Genomic DNA, 23,466 nt, shown 5'->3' on the forward strand with positions numbered 1-23,466 from the left:
TAATAATAATAATAATGAGGGTGGGAGGAAACTTTGGGAGATGTTGGATATGTTTATGGTCTGGATGGTGGTGATGGTTTCACAGATGTACACTTATCCCCAAACTCATGTACAGATCTTTACATGTCAATCATACCTCAATAAAGTATTTTGAAAATTTTAAAAATAGAAAAAAGAGCACATTAGCCATCCTTCATGGAAGGTCTTTAAAATTAAACATAACACAGATTTTAAAATTCCAAAGTATAGTATCTTTAATGAGTTTTTTAATCATTGTCATTTAAACTAAAGTTTCATTGAAATGTATCAGAAAAATACAGAGATATTATTTGTATATAAAAGCGTATTTTAAATTCCATTGAAGCCCACTCATTTCATCACCTACAGCTGTTATTTTGTTTTGATGAAAGATGAATAGGGACTAAATAGAAGGCTAATGCCTCACATGGTTCTACCTGTAGAGCCCCCTAAAAAGTCTAGGTGTGTGTCCACATTAGAAAGCGCTGTTCTCCCAAATACGCAATCACTCAACGGCTCAGGCATGAATGATGTTTCCTGCAAAAGGAAAGGGAAGGAGGGGGACAGATTGCAGGTCTTGTGTCTGGAAAACACAAGAAAAGCTCCAGAGAGAAGCCTCAGTTGTAAATACTTGTTCTCAGACAAGAAAGTAGAAGGTGCCCCTGTAACCATAATGTGATGGATTCCACTCTGATAGCAGTGATTCAACCTCCTGAAAAGATTAGGGATCTCTAGGTGTGGTGCCTGGGATGGAATAATTGTATCTGCCTTTTTCCATTCAAGGTCCCCTTTGTACTCGGTTTCACTGCGCGAAGCCAGCCTCTCTAATCTTTCTGTTTTTGTAATCAATTTGTAGAGTGTGTTCTGGTCGGTTCTTTTAATCATACTTAAAAGAATCATAGAGCATTCAGATTTCTCTAGTCCAACCCTCTAATTTTCAGATTAAAAAAAAGTCAAGGTCCAGAGAAGTCAGCCATTTTTCCAAGAACATAACAGCTCCTTCAAAGGTTCATCAATAGCCTTCAGCCTGACTGACATTTAAAAAGAGAAGAAAAAGAGGATCTGGATTCAGGTTTGGGAGAACAAAGGGTTGCGTAATTATGCAGGGCCTGGGGATTGCGAGAAGTGGATACGGAGTGGAAGGAGAAAGAATGGGCCCGCGTGCTGAGAAGCTGTCTACAGGGCTGGGCGTGCAGAGGTTCTAACTCGGCCACGCGGCTGCAGGATCGCGAGCAGACCCACCGGCGCCGGGAGCTACGGGGCTCCGGCGGCGCAGGGCCGGATGCTGGTGACGGAGATGCTCTGTCCTCGGCATCTCAGGACGCCGGCCTCACACTCTGTCATGGTCCGCTCCCTGCCATTCGCCTCCACGCAGACGCTGAACCCTGTTTCCTCGCACTCCGAGGCGGCTCTGCAGACACATTTGCTGCTCTGGGCTGGAAAAAGAGGCGAGAGAGGCTTGGTGGCCCATGGTGGACGCGGGGAAGACAAGGCGCATCACGTCCAAAGTCGTGATGTTTGGTGATTGGAGAGCTATAGACGCTCCTGCCTCGCGTGATGCAATCAACTACCATCCCCTCTCCCGGACCCCCAGGAAAAGCCGCAGGATTGGGCAAGGGAGGCATTTCGCTCCACTCCGACAGAATAAGCAGGTTTTGAGGCTGCTGCCAGGCTTCCTATCGATGGGACCCCCGCGGAGCGGTTCTCTCCTCCACGTGCTGCACAGGGCGGGGCCCAAACCCCCGGTGGGATCCCTCAACGCCCAGACCAAATACAGAGACCTCAGCAAAGAGCCGGGCGGCAAGGCTCAAACAGAGGGAGACAAAAGAAAAATTAACTTGCTTTGAGAGAGAGAGGGCATGAGATGCAAAAGGCCTCATGTCCCGTAAAGACCCATCAGAAACGAGTAGGGGAGGAAAGCAGTGTGTGCGCTGAAGGTGCGAGGCTGGAACACACCAGCCAGGCGTCCCCAGAAGGAGGGTAACCAGGTCTGCCAGACCACTGTGGTGACTGCCAAGCCGAAAGTGACCCAGACGCGGCTATGTGTGTCATCGTCTCTGCTGCACATGGGACGGGAGTGAGGGGAAAGGTGCCCAGTGGGTACCGGCCAGGAAAAGGAGGGCCTGAGGAGCTAGCAGAGACCTTACAGATCAAGATCGCACAGTCTGGCTCCCAAACTGACAGATGGGGAAACTGAGGACGGTGACTTGGCTCTGGCGACCCAACTCTTCCCCCCGTGGAGGAGCGGTGGCCGGTGCTGGTTGTCAAGATCACTGTTAAGTGCTCCCTGGACACGGCACCAGCAAGTATGGAATCACAGCCTGAGAATGTAGTACCTCCCTTCCTATTCTCTTCACGTCCTTCTGATTGCTTCTAGGAGGAAGTGTCAGCTTGGCACGGGTGTGCTTTCAACACGCCCCCGGCACTTGCTAAACACGCTTTATCACCAGGAAGCATCATCCTCCAAGCTTTGAGCAGCATCTGGCTGGAATCTCCTACCTTGTTTTGTTTCACTGTATGTATTTTCATGGTTACCTAATATTTAAGACAAGGGACATTTCCTATTAAAGATGTGATACAAAGTTTCTTCTTTTAAAAATTGTTATTTTTATGGGAGTCTGTTTCTTTCTCAATGAGTACATAGTATGGATAATACAAGGACACAGCAAAGATCGTGAAGGTGGAACGTGATGTTTGGGAGGACATTCAGACCATCAGGGAGAGTTCTTGATCCACCCCCTCCCCAGGGAAGGCAGTGGGGGAGGATAGTTCATGCTCAGACCAGTTGGGGTCTTTGACACCCTCAGGGATGTGCTTTGATCTGCTGCTAAACTAGAAAACTACATGTTTGAAAACTTCACTCCTATTACTTTAGCATTTTTATAGTTACAAATATGAAATGCCCCTTACCATCACATTTTCCCCATAGTGGACACACACCGCAAGCTTTCTCAGCTGAGGCAGGTAGAGTACAGCTCTCCCTACCAGCAACAGTGTAATTTCTACCCTGACATTGGAGAACATGCATCTTGCAAACTGTCAGAGGCAGTATCCTTTTGCTTCTCTCATCTCGAGCACATACATCCAAGGAGGATCTGAAACAAATTTTTTAAATTACTTTATTTACAAGATTTTCTTTCTTCAAAGCTGAGAATGAGAAGTGAAAGGTGAGGCTCTGGGTTCAGTGCCTCAGATGTTGTCACCTACAGCAAAAAGATGGAACAGAAATGCAAATGCCCCCCATTACTAGGGCCAACTCCCTCCAATCTTCAAAATGAACATATTTTGTTCTTTATTTACTCACAAATTTTACAAGCTTAGATATCTAGTGTCAATGTAGTTTCATCTAGAGCAGATCAGATACAGCAAATTAGAAGAGAAGGCAACGTCTGCTAGCCACAGCTGGTAGACTGACGACAAAGAAGGAGACAGAAAATTAGCAAAGATCAAAACACTCAGAGGAATGGTAGTCAAATGGGACCACTGACTGCAGAAGAAAGCACCTCCTCCCAGGCCAGCAGGCCTGAGAGTTCAGGTCCATATTATAGCATTATCCACAGCTGATGACTGAATCCTCAAGGGAAAATGAACTCTATTTTTCAATGCTATTTTTAGAGTATCTACGTTTACAAAATAGTTTAGAAATATCTCCATAAAATGGGTTACTTTTTTTTCGTATGCATCGGTGTTAAAATAGTGCTAACTATTTGAAATGTCACTAATAAAAACAACCACATTTCTGAATGCTGATGGGTAAGGAAACAATTACTGTAGTGAAACCCTAGACAACAAGGCATTTTTGAATAGTAAACAGAATCTATATTTACTTATATATATTTAGCTCTAATGCTTACTTCTCTGACCAAGAGTTAAATTTATTTGGACATTTATGTAACAGAAACAAATCCTAGTATCTCTTTTTTATCTGTTTATTTAAACTTTAAATAGAAGTACTCAGGACAGCTTAAAGGGCAGAGAACTTACAAGGCCATCTATCTGATTGTTATCAGTATCTGATGTTAAAACTCTTACCGTATTTATAAACAGGTTGCAGATAAACTCAATGAATCAGAGAAGTTGGAAAGAGGATGAAAGTGAGTCAAAGTAAACAATGATTAATAGAGAATAACAGCACAGTCAGAAGATTCTGGGCTGACCATCTCCATTTATGCTGTTCAGTTTTATGTTCTCCTTCACATGAGAAGTTACTTCTTATAAGATACCACCATAGTCATCATTACCCAATGTAGGTGTTCAAGATGTGTTTTGATGACCATACTAATTGAAAGCCAAGTAATTGGCTAATAATTTGTGTTTTGATTCTTAACCTTAAAGATGGCCAGTAAGTCCTGGGGACTGGATAGCTGCCATTTGCCTCTCCCGATTCACCCTCCACTCTTCTCCACCCTGCCTGGGAGGCTGACATGTATGGACCACATCAATAGACTTCCTTGTCCTCTAGCTTCAGGGGTGTTTGATCAATGGGGGAGTCTGGCAAGAGACTGGAGGGAGAGAAGAGGGTACAATGGGGGGTTTTATTCCCCTGGCTCACTGCTAGGGATCTCTGAGGTCCCCAAATGAGGGACTCAACTCCTCCTCGACTAGCCCTCTGTCAACAGGTTTTCCTAAGTGCTCCTCTCTCACACCTTCTGGCTTGGGCATGGAGATACTATAAACCCGAACTGCTACCAGCCCAGGAGTACTGCCCTGTGGCTTGCAGTTTTCTTTACTCTGCCCACATTTCTGTAAGTAGTACCACCAGTAAACCTCCTCTTGTCCCAACTTAATCATGCCATCTGTATCCAACATACAGTAATTACTTCAGATATCTTTCTACAATGGAGTGATTTCAAGTGTGGTGGTGTTCTTAGAATGCAAATCTAGAAATAAATATATTTCAAGAATCAGAAAAGCAGCTGCTTTTGTTTCTCTTGGTATCTTTAAGAGTTTATGTCTCATGGGAATTTCAGCCCTAATCTCCTCAAGCTCTAAATCCTCAGGTGACAGTTTTGTCATTTTGCCCGATTTTATGTAGAGAACAAGCAATCTCAAGCAGTCCTTCAGCCTTTCTCACCAGCCAGATTAGAACACTGCCTAACGTCACCAATGGTCAGCCCTGGTGACCCAGGCAAAAAACAAGCAGCAAATGGGCTGGATTGAAATGCAAAGACCCTTAACCCGTGGTAAGTAACACCTTTGAGCTAACAGAGACTAGCATCTAAGAAATCATCCCATCTATTTTTTTTAACTTAATTATTATTTTTTAACTTTTTATTTTATATTGGAGTATAGTTTATTAACAATGTTGTGTTAGTTTCAGGTGTACAGCAAACTGATTCAGTTATACATATACATGTATCTATTTTTTTTCAAATTCTTTTCCCATTTAGGTTGTTAAATAATACTGAGCAGAGTTCCCTGTGCTATACAGAAGGTCCCTGTTGGTTACCTATTTTAAATACAGCAGTGTGTACATGTCAATCCCAAACTCCCTAACTATCCTTCCTCTGCACCCTTCCCCCCCGGTAACCGTAAGTTCGTTCTCTAAGTCCGTGAGTCTGTTTCTATTTTGTAAATAAGTTCATTTGTACCAATTTTTTTTTTTAGATTCCGCATATAAGTGATATCATACGATATTTGTCTTTCTCTGTCTGACTTACTTCAGTTAGTATGACAATCTCTAGGTCCATCCATGTTGCTTCAAATGGCATTAAGAAATCATCCCATCTATTTTAAATAAAATAAAACAGAGAAGAAGACAGAGCTTACCCACATTCATAAGGCATTTTACAAACACATCTTGAATTCTGCAGTTTCTCCCAGCGCTGACATTCAGGCACTTCCGGTGCCAAAGGGGCATCTAAAAGAAAATGATAATGGAGAGGCGATCATTAGGTGAAAAGCTTCTTTATAGCAAACAAGGTATTATTTTAATTGTTGAACCAGGCTCTGTAATAGTCTCAACTGCAACAAGTTTGTACAGTAAAAAATAAAGCTATAAAGCACTTTACAAGAGCTAGAGCATTCCTAAGACCACCCAATTTCATTGGTCATAATAGCTGCCATTTCTTGAGCATTTACTCTTGGCCCTGCCCTTTTTATACACTGTGATATTTAATCCCCTTAATAAATGCCCGTTTAAGAGATGAGGAAACTAAGAGACAGAAAAGTTAGGAAATTCATGCTAGTTAACAAATTGCCCAAGCCAGGATTGAAGTCCATGTTTGTCTGAATTGAAGGCCCACAGAGTAGATTCCCTTTCATCAAGTACATGGGGGTTTAAAAACTGTTTGTTATGTGGACGCATTTTGCCCACTGTGCCTATAATGAGACAGAAAGCATACCATCACTTGACCTATACAAGAAGAGCTCTCAGTATCTCAAGGACAACTAGAATAACCTCTTACATGTAAATGTCCAAGTGGTCTCCCCTCAACAGTGACTAAATGTCTGGAGGTACTTACGTTAATAAAATCCTTTCCTTTATTTTATGTTTCCTACAAACTGATAGAAAGCCAATCATCATTCCAGTTTTGACAGGAAAACACTTTGGTCCAACTTACAAGAGCATAATTTGCCACGGCCTAGGCTATGCCTGCCTACAACGTGAACAGTCTATACCACCCTGCAATTTCCACCTCCTGCCAGCTTCATTACAATGGAATTCAGTGGCATATACTTTTGCATCATAAAACTAGCTACCTGCTGGATATATCTATAAAGGTCATTTGCCTGAAGGATGTGTTTTTATGGGTGCACAAACTATGGAATACTTCCTTACTTCAGAAAACATAAGAGCTTTAGACATGACAGGAAAATCTCATGAACAAGGAAGGCATGAACTTGTAAAAATGGTAGCAAGGTGAAGTATGCCTGCCGTGTCCAGCAAGGTCTCTAGCAAGTACTTATTCTTTAAACATTTTCTTTGAAATGGTATTATCTTTTTTTTTTTATACAGCAGGTTCTTATTAGTCATCAATTTTATACACATCAGTGTATACATGTCAATCCCAATCGCCCAATTTGAAATGCAACGTAGTATCCTGAATTGGATCCTAGACCATGAAAAGGATATCGGTGGAAAAACTGGTGATGTATGAATAGAGTCTGTAGGGTAGTCAATAGTATGGTACTGTTTAATATTAATGTCTTGGTTTTGACCAACTAAATTGTGTCAAGGTATGTAATGTGTTAATATTATGTGAAGATGGGTAAAGGGTATATGGAAACTATACTTGCAAATTTTCTGAAATCCTAAGTAACTCCAAAATAAAATATTTTAATGGTATTATCTAGATCAATGCTTCTCAACCAGGGGCAAATGTATGCTCCCCAGGGGACATTTGGCAATGTCAACAGACATTTTTGGTTGTCACCCCTGTGAGACGCTATTGGCATCTAGTGAGCAGAGACCAGGGATTCTGCCAAACATCTGATAAGGCACAGGACAGGCTCCCACAACAAAGAATTATCAGGCCCCAAATTCCAGTAGTGCTGGGGTTGGGAAAGTCTGATCTAAATGGACCAAAACTGAAGTTCAGTGATTAAGTCATGTACATTAGTTCTGCATTATTATTAGCAGTTTATTTGCTAACCGTTCATAAGGATAGAATTTCAAATTTTAAATATTTTCTAAAAGTTATTATAATTTCTTTGCGGAAAATCGCTTGTAGAATTACCTAGACCAAAGACTTTTGCATTTAAAAAGAATATAGCTTTGTTATCTTCATGGCTTGACTAACCAAGTAAACACACTCTTAGGACCCACCTACAGTATATACGTTTACTATTTTAAAATCAAATATCTTCACATCAAGACTAAGTACTGATGCAGGTGCGGATAAATAACGGGCTAGTGCTTAACGGATACAGAGTTTCAGTTTGGGAAGATGGAAAAGCTCTGGAGACGGATGACAGTGATGGTTGAACAATAATGGGAATGTACTTAATGCTACTGAATTGCACATTTTTAAATGGTTAAAATACTAAATTGTATGTTGTGTATATTTTACCACAATATAAAAAAGACTAACTACTTGTACATCAGGTATTTTAAAACTCTGGAGGCTGACAAACCTGGAACTTTTGGTTTGTTATAGGCTTATTTTAAGGGTAGTTATTATTGTTATCTAAGTCTTCCGAAAAACATCCTTAATTAAAACCTTAATAGGATTTGCTACTGAGTGGGAGAAAATTCATACCAAATGTGTTATAAAGTGACTGAAAAAGACATTTCAGAAAAAAACAAGTATATAAAGTATATAATCTCATTTGGAAGAAAAGAGCAACCTCATCAACTGTACATTGTTCTCCTTAATTTTAGCATTATTGGTACAGGTCCATTACTTTATCCCAAATAAACTCATAGCTTTACTTCGGTGCATGTAGAAAACAAAGCAGCTGTCTCTGCTGTGACAGCTACAGAGCACTTGAGAACAGGCAGGGCAGCCATTCCACTGGACACGCAGCCCTCCCATTCTGTCCTCTGTGATCTATTTAACACAATCAGTCACAGCCTGCTCCATCAGTCACAGCCTGCTCTCTTTTCAATTGTGAAGATCGAATTCACCTAATATTACTACTCACGGAATCAACTACTTCATCTTCACCATAGAAGCCAAATTTCAGCATTGAATTAAAAATTATATACTCAAGAAATAAGAATATCATATAAAATAGAATGCAAGTGCGATTTTCTTCTTTCTTGTTTTTAATTGTTACAAACATAATATTTTCCATTTCTTAAAAAAAATGTAGGGCTTCCCTGGTGGCGCAGTGGTTGAGAATCCGCCTGCCAATGCAGGGGACACGGGTTCAAGCCCTGGTCTGGGAAGATCCCACATGCCGCGGAGCAACTAGGCCCGTGAGCCACAATTACTGAGCCTGCGCGTCTGGAGCCTGTACTCCGCAACAAGAGAGGCCGCGATAGTGAAAGGCCCGCGCACTGCGATGAAGAGTGGCCCCTGCTCGCCGCAACTAGAGAAAGCCCTCGCACAGAAACGAAGACCCAACACAGACAAAAATAAATAAATAAATAAAATTTAAAAAAAAAAATTAAAAAAAAAATATAAACAAAGAAGAAAGAGGAGGTTATTTTGAAAATAAATCTATCCCATTTTAAGTATCTCTAAAAGAAATAGTTTGGCTTTCTAAATCTCTTCCTGCCTTAGCTTCTTAAAAGACCATTTTATACCAATGGACTTATTTACAAAACAGAAATAGAGTCACAGATGTAGAAAACTAACTTATGGTTATCAGGGGGCAAGGGGGGAGAGGGATAAATTGGGAGATTGGGATTGACATATACACACTACTATGTATAAAATAGATAACTAATAAGGACCTACTGTACAGCACCGGGAACTCTACTTAATACTCTGTAATGGCTTATATGGGAAAAGAATCCAAAAAAGAGTGGATATATGTATATGTATAACTGATTCACTTTGCTGTACACCCGAAACTAACACAACATTGTAAACCAACTATACTCCAATAAAAAATTTTTTAAAAAACTGTTTTAATTTGCCATGTGTTCAAAATACTGGATATTTGGATTTCTACTATTAAGAACAACTTCACAAACCACAATACTTTTCCTTCAATAACTCTGCTTTGCAGGGTTATATGTAAGCGCTTTTAAATTTTCAATTTCAATAGCACTAATAAACTCTAAGAGCCCAAAAATGAAACATACAGAATTTTATATAAATTATGATCTCAACTCTGTACTTCATAAAAGTACATTTTTAAAAATCAGGAGGAAACCAGAAATCAGCTTTTAGAAATTCTTTATTTTCTTGGCACCTTAACAAATATAAAGCTTATCTTTGATATGAAGGATTTAAGTTAAAATTTCAGAATCCCCAGGGCAATTCTTGCCTTTCCTTGAATTCTGTGAGTCTATCTGTGCCATGTGCAAAAAAGTCTGTTACCCACTTTATGAACTGACCTCCTTCTTGTAGCAGGGCAGGCATGGAGGGAATGACTCCGTTATGGAGGTTCAGTGCCTTGAGGAACTGCCGCAAGGACTCTCATTCCCTGAGTGTACGTGTCCTTGGACAGACCCAAGAGCCACTCACCTTTTTGCACACACTGGACGTTCTTCATCTCAGGGCTCCACTTAAGGCTGGATCCGCAGAGAAATGTCGAAGGACCTTCTAAGGACCTGCCACCTGAACAGGAAAAGGTCACCTTCTCACCAACGGTGTAGAAAGGTTTGTGGGGATGACTCTGTGTGCCATCCATCAGTGCAGGCAGAACGCAGGCAATTTCTAAAGAGAAAAGAGAGAAGAATGCAAGGGTCACTGCTTTCCTAAACCATCTTTTAAAAAAAAAAGTGACAGCCTTGAATGGTGCTGATACACTTGTTCTGCTTTTTCTAATTAGAGGACAAGGAGGAAGGGTGAGTTCACTCTTAGGATGCCCTGAAAGACATATCCCAACATGCCTGGCATGTTAATGACATGAATGACTGAAGGCCAAAACAGTTCCCACTCTCTCACCCCTGCCCTCAAAGCCATGTGACAACTTAAAATGAATAAGCCTTTTGGAGTCCTGAAGTCCAGCCTGCTGTTAAAACCAGACTTTTTACAGCTGCTACTTCTTGTCTGGTGAAGCCCCACTAGAATTTTCCCAAGAGTTGTGTTCATTTGCATATCATTAGCATATACCCAATTAGATATTTTGCTATCTGAAATCTTTAAAGAACCACCTTTAACCTTGCAACCATAAAAGTGTTAAATCATTTTTGGTTTCCCAGTTCTATCTTTTCTTATTCCATTACATTCATTAGCTCAAATCTTCTACTTGAAAAAACAACAAGGAGAAAAATGAGAAACATGCATAGTCATGGAAAGCGAGTCAGAGTTCATGATTAAAAAAAAAAATCTTGCCAATCTCTCTAGTGGACTTTGGACAATATTCTACAAAGTACTGCTTTATTTTTGCACCATTTTAATCAGAAAACCCATTCATTCATTCAAAATCAGCATTTATTGAGTGTCTATATTTTGCCAAATATGTTGTGTGCTACTAGGGACACAAAACACTAGTCACATAATCTGCCTTCAAAAAGCTAATAATTTAGCATCAGATTTGTTTATTTCTGGCCATGACACATTTGCTGGTTTCACACTAATGCTCCCACTAAGACACATAGAAAGGCTGTACAAAGTTAAAAGAAAAAGTATTTCTGAGAGCATCAGACAACAATCAGAACAGTGGAAATTTGAAGGCCCAAGACTCTAGAAAAAGGGAAGTCTAAAGTAGTGATTACAACGTTTGGTAATGCTTTTGCCCTTGAGGTTACTTGTAAATTTGAAAAAAAACATTTTTTTTTTAATGTGCTGAAGGGCTGCTAAACTAAGGAGAAAGCTGCAGCTCAGAAGCTGAATAGCTGCATGGAGTTTTTAGCAGTCTCACAGGGCTAGGAGACCAAAAATTAGAGTCCAGTCCTGTTACAAAGGAGGAGCCTCAGTAGAAATCCCATACTTTCCCTTATGATCCCTTAATGGATACAACCTGAGATAAAGGTAAACCGGACATAAACAAGCCTTGTTCTTGCCAGAAACAAACCTAAATCTTTTCTAGAGGAAGATAACATCATCCATATGTATTTTTTTTACATATAAATCTGGCATTCAACCAAAACTAATCCAACATTCAAAAATACAATAGAAACATCTACAGCAGATCCAGATGATGGGGTTAACAGACATGGACCATGAAATAACTATGATTAATATGTTGGAAAAATGAAATTAGAAGATGGAGAATATCAACAGAGAATTAGAAAGTATAGAAAAGTAGACAAATGGAATATCTAGAATTGGAAAATGAAATTAAGAACTCAGTAGAGTTCTTGAAAGCAGATTGTCACAACTGTACAGAGAATGAATAAACTGGAATATAGATCAATAGAAAATATTTAAAATGAAACAGAGAGAGAAAAATTGATGTAAAACAAAAAAATGTAGGGAATTCCCTGGCGATTCAGTGGTTAGGACTTGGCACTTTCACTGTCTTGGACGTGGCTTCGATCCCTGGTTGGGGAACTAAGATCCTGCAAGACACAGGCCAAGGCAAAAAAAACCAAAACAAAACAAAGATATATATATATATATACACACACACACGTATGTATATGTATATACATTCTAAAAAATGTATAATTTGTGTCTCATGAGGAGACGTGAGCAAGAATGAGACAGAGCAATATTTGAGGACAAAGGTGAAGAATTTTCTAAAACTGACAAAAGACATTAAAGCATAGGTTCAAGAGTGCTTTGAAGATCAACCAGGACAAAGACAAAGAAAATCACACCTAGGCACATCAGAGTAGAGTTGCTTCTGGTAAAGAAAAAAAAAAAAAAAAAATCTTAAAAGCAGCCAGACCAAAAAAATATGATTTCCAAAGGAGAAACAATAAACTTGAAAGTTGACTTCTCACTAAAAAACAATGAAGTCAGAAGGCAATGTAATAAACTCTTTAAAGGGTTTAAAGAAAATAACTGCTAACTTAGAATTCCTTATCCAGTAAAACTATCCTTCAAAAGTAAAGATAAAATAAAAACGTTTTAGATGAACAAATACTGGGACAACTTTTCACCAGTAGATACACAATAAAGAAAAAGAAGCTCTTCAAGCAGAAGTATCTTATTAACCTTTTAAAAGAACTAAATTTTGGCTTTAATACTCTTAGCTAGGGAATATTTATATTCTATTTCAGCAATATTGATAGTTTATTTCTTCCCAAGGACTCTAGGGCAGAGAGACAGAAAGACAGACAGAAACAGAGAGAACAAGAGGAGACCTTACAAATCAGTAAGAAAAAGACTAACAAACCAACAGAAAAAATGCCCAAAAGATTAGACAGCCACTTCACCAAAAAAAGTATCCAAATACCCAATAAATATATGAAAACAGGCTTAATATCATTAGTCATCAGAAGAAATACAAATTTAAAAATACAAATTAAAAAATAAGATATTGCTACACACTCACCAGTATAGCTAAAAATAAACAATTAAGATAGACAATATCAAGTGTAGGTGAGGATACAGAGCAATCTTGATGTCTCAGATTCTGTCCGGGATGTTAATTGGTACAACCACTTGGAAGACTGGTAGCATCTACCAACTCTAAATGTATGTATACCTGACAACTCAGAACTTTTACTAATATGTATGTACTCAAGAGAATAAAATGTACCTGTGTGCACTAGGACTTTCCTCACATAGCCTAGACCAACTGATATAGGACAAATACATCCCTGTAGCTCTGTCTATCCATCTGCTGAAGAATCTTATATTGTAGTACAGCTGAGATAGAAACCAGAAAATAGCGTTAGGGTGATACAACATGCAGAAGCACTTACTCAGATGCCAACATCTAAACAAAATAGGATCAAAAGCATTTAAGGAAGTCAATTGTGGTAAATCCCTGGTAATTAAACTCTAAAGAATGTCCTGATGGTCTTAACCAGAACTGAGCTCCCTGACTTATTCTAATTTGCACCAGAAACTTTAAAATTGCAATAAAATGTGCCTCACCTAACAGGAGCACTAGCAACTAGAGAGAGCTGAGGGGTTTTTCAAGATATTCCTGAAATTTGGACAGGATCATATAAACCTTTCAGGAAAAGGAGATCAAGACATGGGCATATGGTAAGCTGTTATTTATCCTGATTTATTCCTTTCCACACTATTCTTTCATCTTAAATTATATACTATAATCAAGGCCACTCACTCTGACAATGCATTTTCCCAACAAGCCACTGTAAGTTTTCTCCACATCTGGCAACAGGGTCTCCAACAAGAGAGTATCCTTCATGGCAAGTATACACTATGTTTTTCCCAACAGGAAACATTGCACCTTCATCCTAAACAGAAATAAAAGATGGAGAAAGGAAGAATATATCTCTTTTGCATTTAACAAAATGTTTCTTTAGATATATTCAGCCTATAAATCATGACTTCTTTAATCGTCAGGCAGCCTACATTCAAATAATTCATTTTGAAAATTGTCTGTAAAATTATTTTTTCCTGTAGAGTCCTAGCCAACAACACTGGTACCACCATTAATTGAAATAAAGCTATTAATGCCACTGTACTATAATTTATTGGCAGCTCCCCAAAACCAAGCACTGTACTAAACATTTTACTAAAATTACTTTAGTGGACACTGCTCAAATAACTTCTAATACACTTTCAGGAAAGCATAGGATTTTGGAAATGTCCTTGTCAGTCACCTCTTCCTAGTGAGGTGTTATGGGCTGTCCGTTGGCAATACTGTCCAACAAATGTCATTATGAACAGGCAGAAATGTTCAAATGTCCTATCAACATGTTCACGGAAGTTTGAGGTTCCCACGGATGACTTTCAGGGGAAGCATGATGTTGATCTCCACCCACTACCCTCCCCAGCCCCATCCTGTAAGGGAAGTGATGCTGAGGCTGGGTCAGATTCAAGGACGTGCCATTAGCCCATAATGCCAGGAGGTGAGATTTCGCTGTGAAGCAAGGAAGAATCTGAGGTCTGAGCCTAGAGGGAGTCATCATTCTTGTTTGGTGTCTCTCTTGGTTCCTTTCCTTATCCATCTAGTTCTCGGCTATTCAAGAAGATGGGGAAGAAAACTGGCCTGGGAGAGGGCGTGGAGCTGGACCAGCTCTGCTGTAGGCAATAGAACAAAATTCTGTGGCGCTTTCTTCTCACAGACAGTCTTGTTCCTCCTGGCCCAGTCTGGCTCCATCATGAGAGTTGGTAGGCAAAAGAGCACCCAGATTGGCATTGTGATTTGAAGAAAATGGGGAAAGATATTTGATCTGCCTGGGTTCTAGCCCCTAGGCCTTCCTCTGCCTTGCAGAAGGGACTTCTATATGAGAAGGTCTAACTCAACAGTGTCTAAACCTGGCCGTCTCTGTCAAAACCATTAGTAACAATTAAAAAAAAAAAAAAAAAAAAAAAAAAAACCTCTCAGGCTCTACACTAAACAAGGGGCAAGCAGCAATCTATTGTTAAGTTTCCTGGGTGCCTATGATGTAGCCAGTCCACGGGACAGTGTTTGGAACCCCCAGCTCCTTACAGGACACCACATGCACTACAGTTGAAGACAGCAGCTTCGTGGTTTGCTGAAGTATATGAGTCTGCCTGGCCTCATTCTATAAGCATGTTTCCTTCAGGAACTTCATGGATTGTGGTGGGACAATATGAGTGTTAGAGATTCTAGGTTCACTTTCTCTCTCTCTCCACACACACACACATCTCCCAACAGTACCTACATTTGGGGAAATTTCAGCAAACACTCAGTGAGTATATGTTCAAGGGCCTGGCATTTGAGAGACAAATTCTTCACCCAGAAACCAAGGCTGGTGGCACTGAGAAAATCCTGATGAACAATAGCTCCTATGTACCATGAAGAGATACTTCCTGGTGTTTGGAGGTAAAGCCTCATCATAAGAAGGAGTGAGAAGAGCACACGAATTAATATGGCCCCAAAGCCATATTAATTTCCCAGAATGACAAATGGCAGATGACTTGTGTTCCTTCCTGAACAAGAAAATTGCTCAAAGTATAATACAATGACCCATATCTCACCAGACACTGGCTAAATGTCTTACTGGCCCCTGGAATAAACCTAATGCTTTACCCCAACCCTTGTATTTATGAAAAATTTAAAAAGACTCCTTGCAGTGAAAAGAACAGGGTAAGTTCTCTATGCTGAAAAACTTGCTTATAGATTCCTACTTTCGTGTTCAGAATGGAAATGTTTAGCAACCCTCTGGCATGATTACATTTCTAATTCATTGGGTGGCGATATTGATTTCCTTTACCGCAGGAGATATATTACCTCCTGAAGAATTCTAACCACCTTGGGCCAAAGAAGAAAACTCACAAACTAAAACCCTCACTGCTAAACTAAAACGTACACATAAAATGTTTTTAGTACTGTTTCATCACGGAAGGAGGAAATAGGTTATGACATCAGTAGAGAGCTAGAACTTGGAACAAACAGTGTATGTAAAGGAAAAAAGTATCTTTTATAACCAACTTGAACATATCCGTCTTTCAAGGCAGGAGGTGATGGACAGAATTCTGTTGGAACCAAAGACAAAGGAAAGCAATGTGGTTCAAGCAATCTGAAAGGAAAAGGAAACAAAACATAATTAACATGATGGATTTTCCACAGTTTAATAAATATTTTACAGCACAGTGAATTTTTCATTTGCATCTGAAGGGACTCCATCAAGTGAGTAGTGGACATTGTGATGTGATGTGATGTTTTTGTCATTCTCAGAATAAAATATCTGATCACATCCCATGATAGAAAACACAAATATCAACTCAAGCTTCCAAAAGATAACTACCAGATCAGAAGTATGGAAAACAAACAAAGAAAAGAAAAAGAAATAAAGCCATTGGGCAACACGTATGCTTTATGGGATTCCTAGAGGTCACCTGTCTCACACCCACTTTTTCTCCTGCTCTTTGGTTCTTAAATACCTTTAACACAAAATCAATTCTGTATTGAAAATAAGGTAATTCAAGTTCGTGATCCTGCGAGAGAGGTAACACAAAATAATAACTGTTTTTGACTGAGTGCTTACTATGTGCTTAGGCACCTTGGCAGATGTTCAACAAATGTGCCTCAGCTCAATTCACACTCACAGTAACCCCATGAGATATGTGGAGAAAGGCTCAGCAAGTCTGAATAACTTGTCCAAGGTTATAGAGTAAAAAATACCAGGGCTGGATTCATGTATAGTTAGTTAAGCTCCTAAAATCATGCTATTTCTACCTCTCACAAGGCAATCTCTAGGGGAGCTCACAGTAACTGAAACCGAGCAGGGCCCTGTGGGGCTCCAAGGCACAGAGGCCTTTTTTTGTTCCCCATTTCTTGTAGGCAAGACTCCAGCCTCCATGACCTTCCCTGAGTTCCAAAGGGCAGATTTGAACAGTTGCTAATCAAGGGAGGAGCATCCAAGTAACCACCTGAGGCAAGATTAAAGGGACCAGAGGGGCTTTCCTGGTGGTACAGTGGTTAAGAATTCACCCTCCAACACAGGGGACTTGGGTTCAATCCCTGGTCAGGGAACTAGATCCTGCATGCTGCAACTAAGGAGCACACATGCTGCAGCTAAGACTTGGTGCAACAAGGATAAATTAAGTAAGTGAAAATTAAAAATAAATGTTTAAAAAAATTTTTTTAAATGTTTCATTGCTGAATCATACCCCTGGGTTAGAGTTCTTTATGCCACACCCTACTCTTTAATACTGTCCTTATTAACCTTTTCTGATCAGGGATTGGCAAAAATTCTAGAAAGATAATTTGAAGGTCACGTGAGTTGAGGAAATGTGTAAGATGCTTGGGTGTTTGGTATTAGCATAGGGAGGTGAGATACCTTATTCCTTATTCCTTGGGTGCCTCGTAATCCAACGGTAACCAATATCTCTTGGCTGAGGAAGCTGGCGAACGTGTGAGATTCTGGTAGGAGAAGAATGTTGCCTTCAAGGGCACAGATCTCTGGGAAGATGAGGGTCTCTGAGGAGACCTCTCCCTCCGTGGGCATATTTCCTCTGCCTGTAGACATAAAGCTGGATGGACAGGAGCAGCCTAAGGGAAGCACTGAGAGAATTCTCACTCTTCTTGGTGCTCAGAGGAGAGGAAATATCCTCTTCCTCCTTAGTATAAAAAAAGGAAAATTATGCTTAATACTTCACATCTCTGAGTTTCCTCAGTGTGTGGCAAGAATATAAGGAACTCAGCTCAGAAGGAGGCGACATTCACAGGCTATTTGTAAGGCTTCCCCTCAGATTTCGTGTTTCTGGAGTGGAGATAATACTGGTGTAGAGTGACCTCAGAGGCACTGCTGAAAATCATTGTTTAATGATAGATGTCATTGTTATCATGATTATGATGCCGAAATCTCGGCCTCTCTGTACACCAATGCCGAATCAAATCTCGGAGACAGAGTTTTGGGTGAAGTAGAAAAGGATAGCTTTATTACTTTGCCAGGCAAAGGGGGGACACAGCGGGCTCCTGCCTTGAAAAACTATGTGTCCCCACCCCAGAGGATTTGATGAGGGGTTTATAACAACAGTCCAAGGGTGGGGTTTCTGACAAGATCAGGGTATGTGCAGGGCTTGCCCTCCCTTGTCTCCGGTTGGGCTCCTAATCTTGATGAGCTTTTCTGGTCCCTCCTACCAGAATCTCATATGTTTGCCAGCTTCCTCAGCCAAGAGATATTGGTTATTGTTGGATTACGAAGCACCCAAGGAATAAGGAATAAGGCATCTCATCTCCCTATGCTAATACCAGATACCCAAGCATCTTACACTTTTCCTCAACTCACATGACCTTCAAATTATCTTTCTAGATTTTTTGCCAATCCCTGATCAGAAAAGGTTAATAAGGACAGTATTAAAGAGTGGGGTGTGGCATAAAGAACTCTAACCCAGGGGTATGATTCAGCAACGAAGCATCTTTTTTTTTTAATATTGATTGATTGATTGATTTTTGGCTGTGTCGGGTCTCAGTTGCCCTGTGGCATGTGGGATCTTAGTTGCCGACCAGGGATCGAACCCGCATCCCCTGCATTGGAAGGCGGATTCTCAACCACTGGACCACCAGGGAAGTCCAGCAACGAAGCATTTTTGAAGATAGCTTTTGCAAGATCCTGGCAAACAGGAAGTTGGTATCAGACACCTGGACTAATAAGTGAAGATGTTAGCCGTCTCAAATGTATGCTTCATGCTTAGTCCAAAGTAAATAAATAAGAGAGAGTGGTATATCTGAAAAATAATGCAACTATTAGTGAATGCCTACTATATGCCAGGCACAGTACAAATCACTTTATCTTCTTAACCTCAGGCAATATCCTATTAGCATTGTATCTACTATTTTTATCCTAACTTGCCCAAGTTCACAGAGCAAGTAGGTGGCAGATCTGCCTGATGCCAAAGCTGCTGCTCACATGCACTGAGCCAGACTGCCTTCCAGTTCCCCAGCCTTTTGTAACACCTGTGTCAGGAAAACTTGAAGCACACAAGTGCAAATCGGCCACAATATGCCTCTCTCCTTCAACTGACCCCAATGCTAAGAGCAAAGCACTCCCTGATAAAAATCACCATTTAAGGTTTAAACCTTTCAATAGCAGCAATCGTGTATTCCGTGCTTACTGCAGAGGGCACTGAGTTTTACATAACTGCCAGGAGGTCTGGTCTCTATTACCGCAAGTGCTCCAACTCCTCGTCTTCGCATTGTCTGGTTTCTGACGTTTCTCCAATGCAGGATTTCCCACCCTCACTGGGAGGTGGGTTATTGCATTCTCGGCTCCTTGTTTTCTTCCCTTGAACACAGGGGCCCCAAGAGGACCAGCAGCTCCACCCTCCATCAACCCCTCCTGTAAATAAGAGAAACGTTGTTCAGAGAGTACTTGGAGAGGAAGATTTCAGAGCTCAGTAAGCTAAGCTTCCTACTACGTGGCTATTGGGGGAGGGGACGATCTGGGGTTTATTACCTTCACTCTGTTCACTGAGGTCTCCACAATGGCCAGACTGTCTCTGCACGCTGACTAGGATTGTCCGTTTTAAGGCTGCATTAACGAACTTCTTGCAATACTATCTTAAATTTGTTTATTATTTTACAACTGTTTCAAAGCACTTTCACATGCATTTTATCATTCATTTACTTCTCACAAGAACGAATGGAGGTGGCCAAGAGGTCTGTTAACATTCTCATATGATAGGTGTGGAATCCAAGACAAAGTGGTTAAATGATATGTGCAATGCTGTACTGGTGGACAAGAGCCACATCCAGACTGTAACCTGGTCTTATGGGTGAGTCCAGGCTCTTTTTATCACCCCACAGTCTCTTAGTAAGGCAAATAAGTTCCTAATGTTAAAGCAGTGATTGGGCATGAGAAGAGCATAGTCTATTGCAGCGGTCCCCAACCTTTTTGCCACCAGGGACCGGTTTCATGGAAGACAATGTTTCCACGGACTGGGGAGGAGGGGACGGTTTTGGGATGATTCAAGCGCATTACATTTATTGTGCACTTTATTTCTATTATTATTACATTGTAATAGATAATGAAATAATTATACAACTCACCATAATGCAGAGTCAGTGGGAGCCCTGAGCTTGTTTTCACTTGACACTCACTGATAGGGTTTTGATATGAGTCTGCAAGCAATTGATTTATTATGGTCTCTGTGCAGTCGAACCTCTCTGCTAATGATAATCTGTATTTGCAGCCACTCCCCAGTGCTAGCTTCACCGCCTCAGCTCCACCTCAGATCACCAGGCATTAGAGTCTCATAATGAGCACGCAACCTAGTTCCCTCGCATGCGCAGTTCACGCTGTGAGGGTTTGTGCTCCTATGAGAATCTAATGCCGCCGCTGATCTGACAGGAGGCGGAGCTCAGGTGGTAATGAGAGCGATGAGGAGCAGTTGTAAATACAGATGAAGCTTTGCTCCCTCGCCCACCGCTCACCTCCTGCTGTGCAGCCCGGTTCCTAACAGGCCATGGACCAGTACCGGTCCGTGGCCCGGGGGTTGGGGACCCCTGGTCTATTGGGTACTCCAGGCTGGCAACCCCAGGGCTGGTGCTGTACAAAATGAGGAAATATGTAAGTAGGAAAAATGCTTCTACCCCCTGTCAGCATCCTTCTCCAATCTACAGGCACCTCCTCAACTCACTCTGGCCACCTTCTACCTCAGGGCTGGTTCATGGCTCACAGTTTTTAGTATTTTTCCCATCATATTCCTTGGAGGAGGTAAGAGAGAATTTGAAGCATATTCTAAGAGCTTTGCTTTCCTAGTTAGAAACTGATCTCAGGAACCATTCTCCCAAAGTATGACTTCTGATAACAGATGGGTGTGTTTACTGCTCCTTAGCTATTTCTACTGTGTGACCTACATCCCTCTTCCCTCCACTCCCTCCACAGCCAGTCCTCAGTATCACACACAAAAAAACTAAAATAATTTATACAATTTTTCCCATGATCTTCCTTACCCCTTCTTCCACAATTAGAAATTGAGTTAATAATATAGTCCCCTGAGTATGTTAATAGTAGGTAATAAGAGCTGGATGTATTATGATTGCTACTCCATTCCTCACCAGCAGGGGGAGCTTCCATTGTATCAAATAGCTAGCTGTAAATCTAAGCCTCAAAGGAATGAATCACAGTGGTGGCATTTTAGTTTACCAGGACAGGCCACTTGGGGAGACATTTGGAGGCAAGGATGCTTTCCTGATGCTTGTCTATAAGCAACCGTGATTTAGTCATGTACTTATTCATTGATCAAACATTTATTAAGTGACTTTATGAATCAAGAACTATGTCAGGCTGTGGGAATAAAGAAAGGAATCAAACAGTTCCAAATTTAAGAAGTAAGCTTTCTAGAGGAGAGAGACACACAAATAAATATAAAAATAAATATACACAAATCATCTCATACTTTGCCTACTCATAAAGTGAACGTCACATACTAAATACTTAAAACACCAAATGCACTGTTGAGCACACAGCCAATGTTCAACAAATATTTGTGAATGATTGATTGGTGGGACATAACACAAAATAGAAATAGAGGTGTTTCCAAGAGCTTGCCACCAGAAAGGTTAGTCAGTGCAGACACAAGCTCTGTAGACCTAAGTTATGACAAAACCTTACTGAGATGACTATGGAAGGATGGAAGGTGTTTCAGGCATAAATCTGTTCTAATGGAGAGTGGAGAATAGAAGGCAGTTCTGTTAGTTCAGATGGGAAAATAGAGAGATAGCAAAGGGCCCGACCTCAGTAGCTACAACCCGGAGGTGGAATAGGGAGGGAGAGACAAATTCAAAGCCCTATGAGACTTCCCCTTCTCCATACACGAAGAAGCACAATCTCAGAGGCCAGAGGGAAAGGGTAATTCCCTTTTCATTGTGTCCAGCATAACTTGAGAGAATGCAGCACACTGACCTGCTTGATCCCCTACGAGGGCTCCTTGTTCACACGCCACACCAAACGTGTATGGTTTGCAATGGCACTGACACTGGGTCCCCTTCACAGTGGCCATGCCACCATTTTGACAAGGCCGGCAATGACAGGGGTCAAATTCATCCAGATATTCCTCAATGGCCCGTTTCAGGTACAGCCTTTTCACAGAGGCACAGGGTACTTCCTTTACCAGCTCATACAAAGGTGTCAGCTACACAGATAAAGACATCACGGTCAGTAATCAGGGTTTTGGGCGAGAATATTTTCCTTTCAGCATTTTGGCTCAATCTCCACTAAAACAAAATCAAAAGCCACTCTTATCTTAATTCCAACTATTTCTTGTTCAAATAAAAAGAGAAAGCAATTCACTACCTTTACAAGACAAACCTAGGGAAAATTAGAAACAGATAGGGAGGGAATATTTTTTGTATTTTGTGTGCATACATAAAATTTTAAAAAACCAACAGGATGTTCATTTTCTAGTTACTGAAAGATTATTTTGAAGACAACAAATTTCCACCTCTGCAGAGGATAGAAGAAAAGGAAATGCACTTAAATTACAGTAAAGAAGCAAATGCAATTAAATTTGAGATTAAATATCCTGACTCTGAGATACTTAACATATCTCTCTAATGGAGACTATGATTCTCTCTCCCTGAAGAAATTTAAAACAGGTAGGCATTATCGCTCTGTGCTGGATAGTTCTGATGAAGAGCAACTTCAAGACCGGAGATGGATTGGCTAAGCTCTAACAATCTGCTCTCCCAGAAACAAAAAGGCTCTCATTTGTAGCCTTTGCCGATTTCTGCAGTGTAACTACTCTCACCATGGCCAGTTTCCGGCTGCCACCATGATGTCACTGAGCACGGAGCTGGGAAGAGATCTGCACCATTGGCTCTTGAGAGAGTCTGAGTGAGCTGGTTAGAGCACCACTGCGAGTATGGAGATCAGCTCAGAGAGTCACATTGCCCTCCGTCTCTGCCCAAGCTCTTCTGAACTGAACAGCATTGCATGGTTATCTACCTGTAAAATGTCTCTTCTTTCTCTGTCCCTTTCCTGTCCAGCTAATAAGTTAGCATAGCTACGACAGTCACAGTCCTATGCAGGAAAGCACATAGTTGAGAATAGAAAAGAATGTCTGTTTTTTACCCTAAACAACAGTTTAGGATTTTTAAAGATTTGTATGAGATACTGACAATGAAAATAGGTCATTTTGAATATTAATGAATGACACTTTAAGGTAAGACTTCCCAGGAAAAACTCCCCCTCCCACTGTCACTGTTATTGGGAGGCAACTGGGCTCAGTATGGTGTTAGGAGGGTACCTGAGGAGCACTCGTAATTTTTGAGTTTATAAATGTGTCCAAGTTTCTTAATCTCAAAAGTCAGGTTGGACCTGGGACACTGCCTGACTCCTGTGGCAAGGAATAGATCATAGAATCACTTCTGCTATAACATGTG

The 23,466-nt window shown here is 40.8% G+C and overlaps 1 protein-coding gene across 1 annotated transcript in view; it reads right to left on the reverse strand.

Moving 5' to 3' along the window:
* Nucleotides 1-228: 228 nt before the first annotated feature.
* The window catches only part of C7 (complement C7), a 56,183-nt gene continuing 32,945 nt past the window's right edge, over nucleotides 229-23,466 (reverse strand). The window contains exons 11-18 of the mRNA XM_082453631.1: nucleotides 21,989-22,217; nucleotides 19,249-19,420; nucleotides 16,069-16,156; nucleotides 13,768-13,900; nucleotides 10,101-10,292; nucleotides 5,788-5,878; nucleotides 2,929-3,113; nucleotides 229-1,454 (exon numbers count right to left, since the gene is read on the reverse strand). Coding sequence (XP_082309757.1) covers nucleotides 1,273-1,454; nucleotides 2,929-3,113; nucleotides 5,788-5,878; nucleotides 10,101-10,292; nucleotides 13,768-13,900; nucleotides 16,069-16,156; nucleotides 19,249-19,420; nucleotides 21,989-22,217 — 1,272 coding nt within the window. The 3' untranslated portion in view covers nucleotides 229-1,272. The remainder of the gene's footprint in view (nucleotides 1,455-2,928; nucleotides 3,114-5,787; nucleotides 5,879-10,100; nucleotides 10,293-13,767; nucleotides 13,901-16,068; nucleotides 16,157-19,248; nucleotides 19,421-21,988; nucleotides 22,218-23,466) is intronic.

The sequence above is a fragment of the Balaenoptera physalus genome (genome assembly GCF_965194825.1).
Source record: "Balaenoptera physalus genome assembly, chromosome: 3".
Lineage (NCBI taxonomy): Eukaryota > Metazoa > Chordata > Mammalia > Artiodactyla > Balaenopteridae > Balaenoptera > Balaenoptera physalus.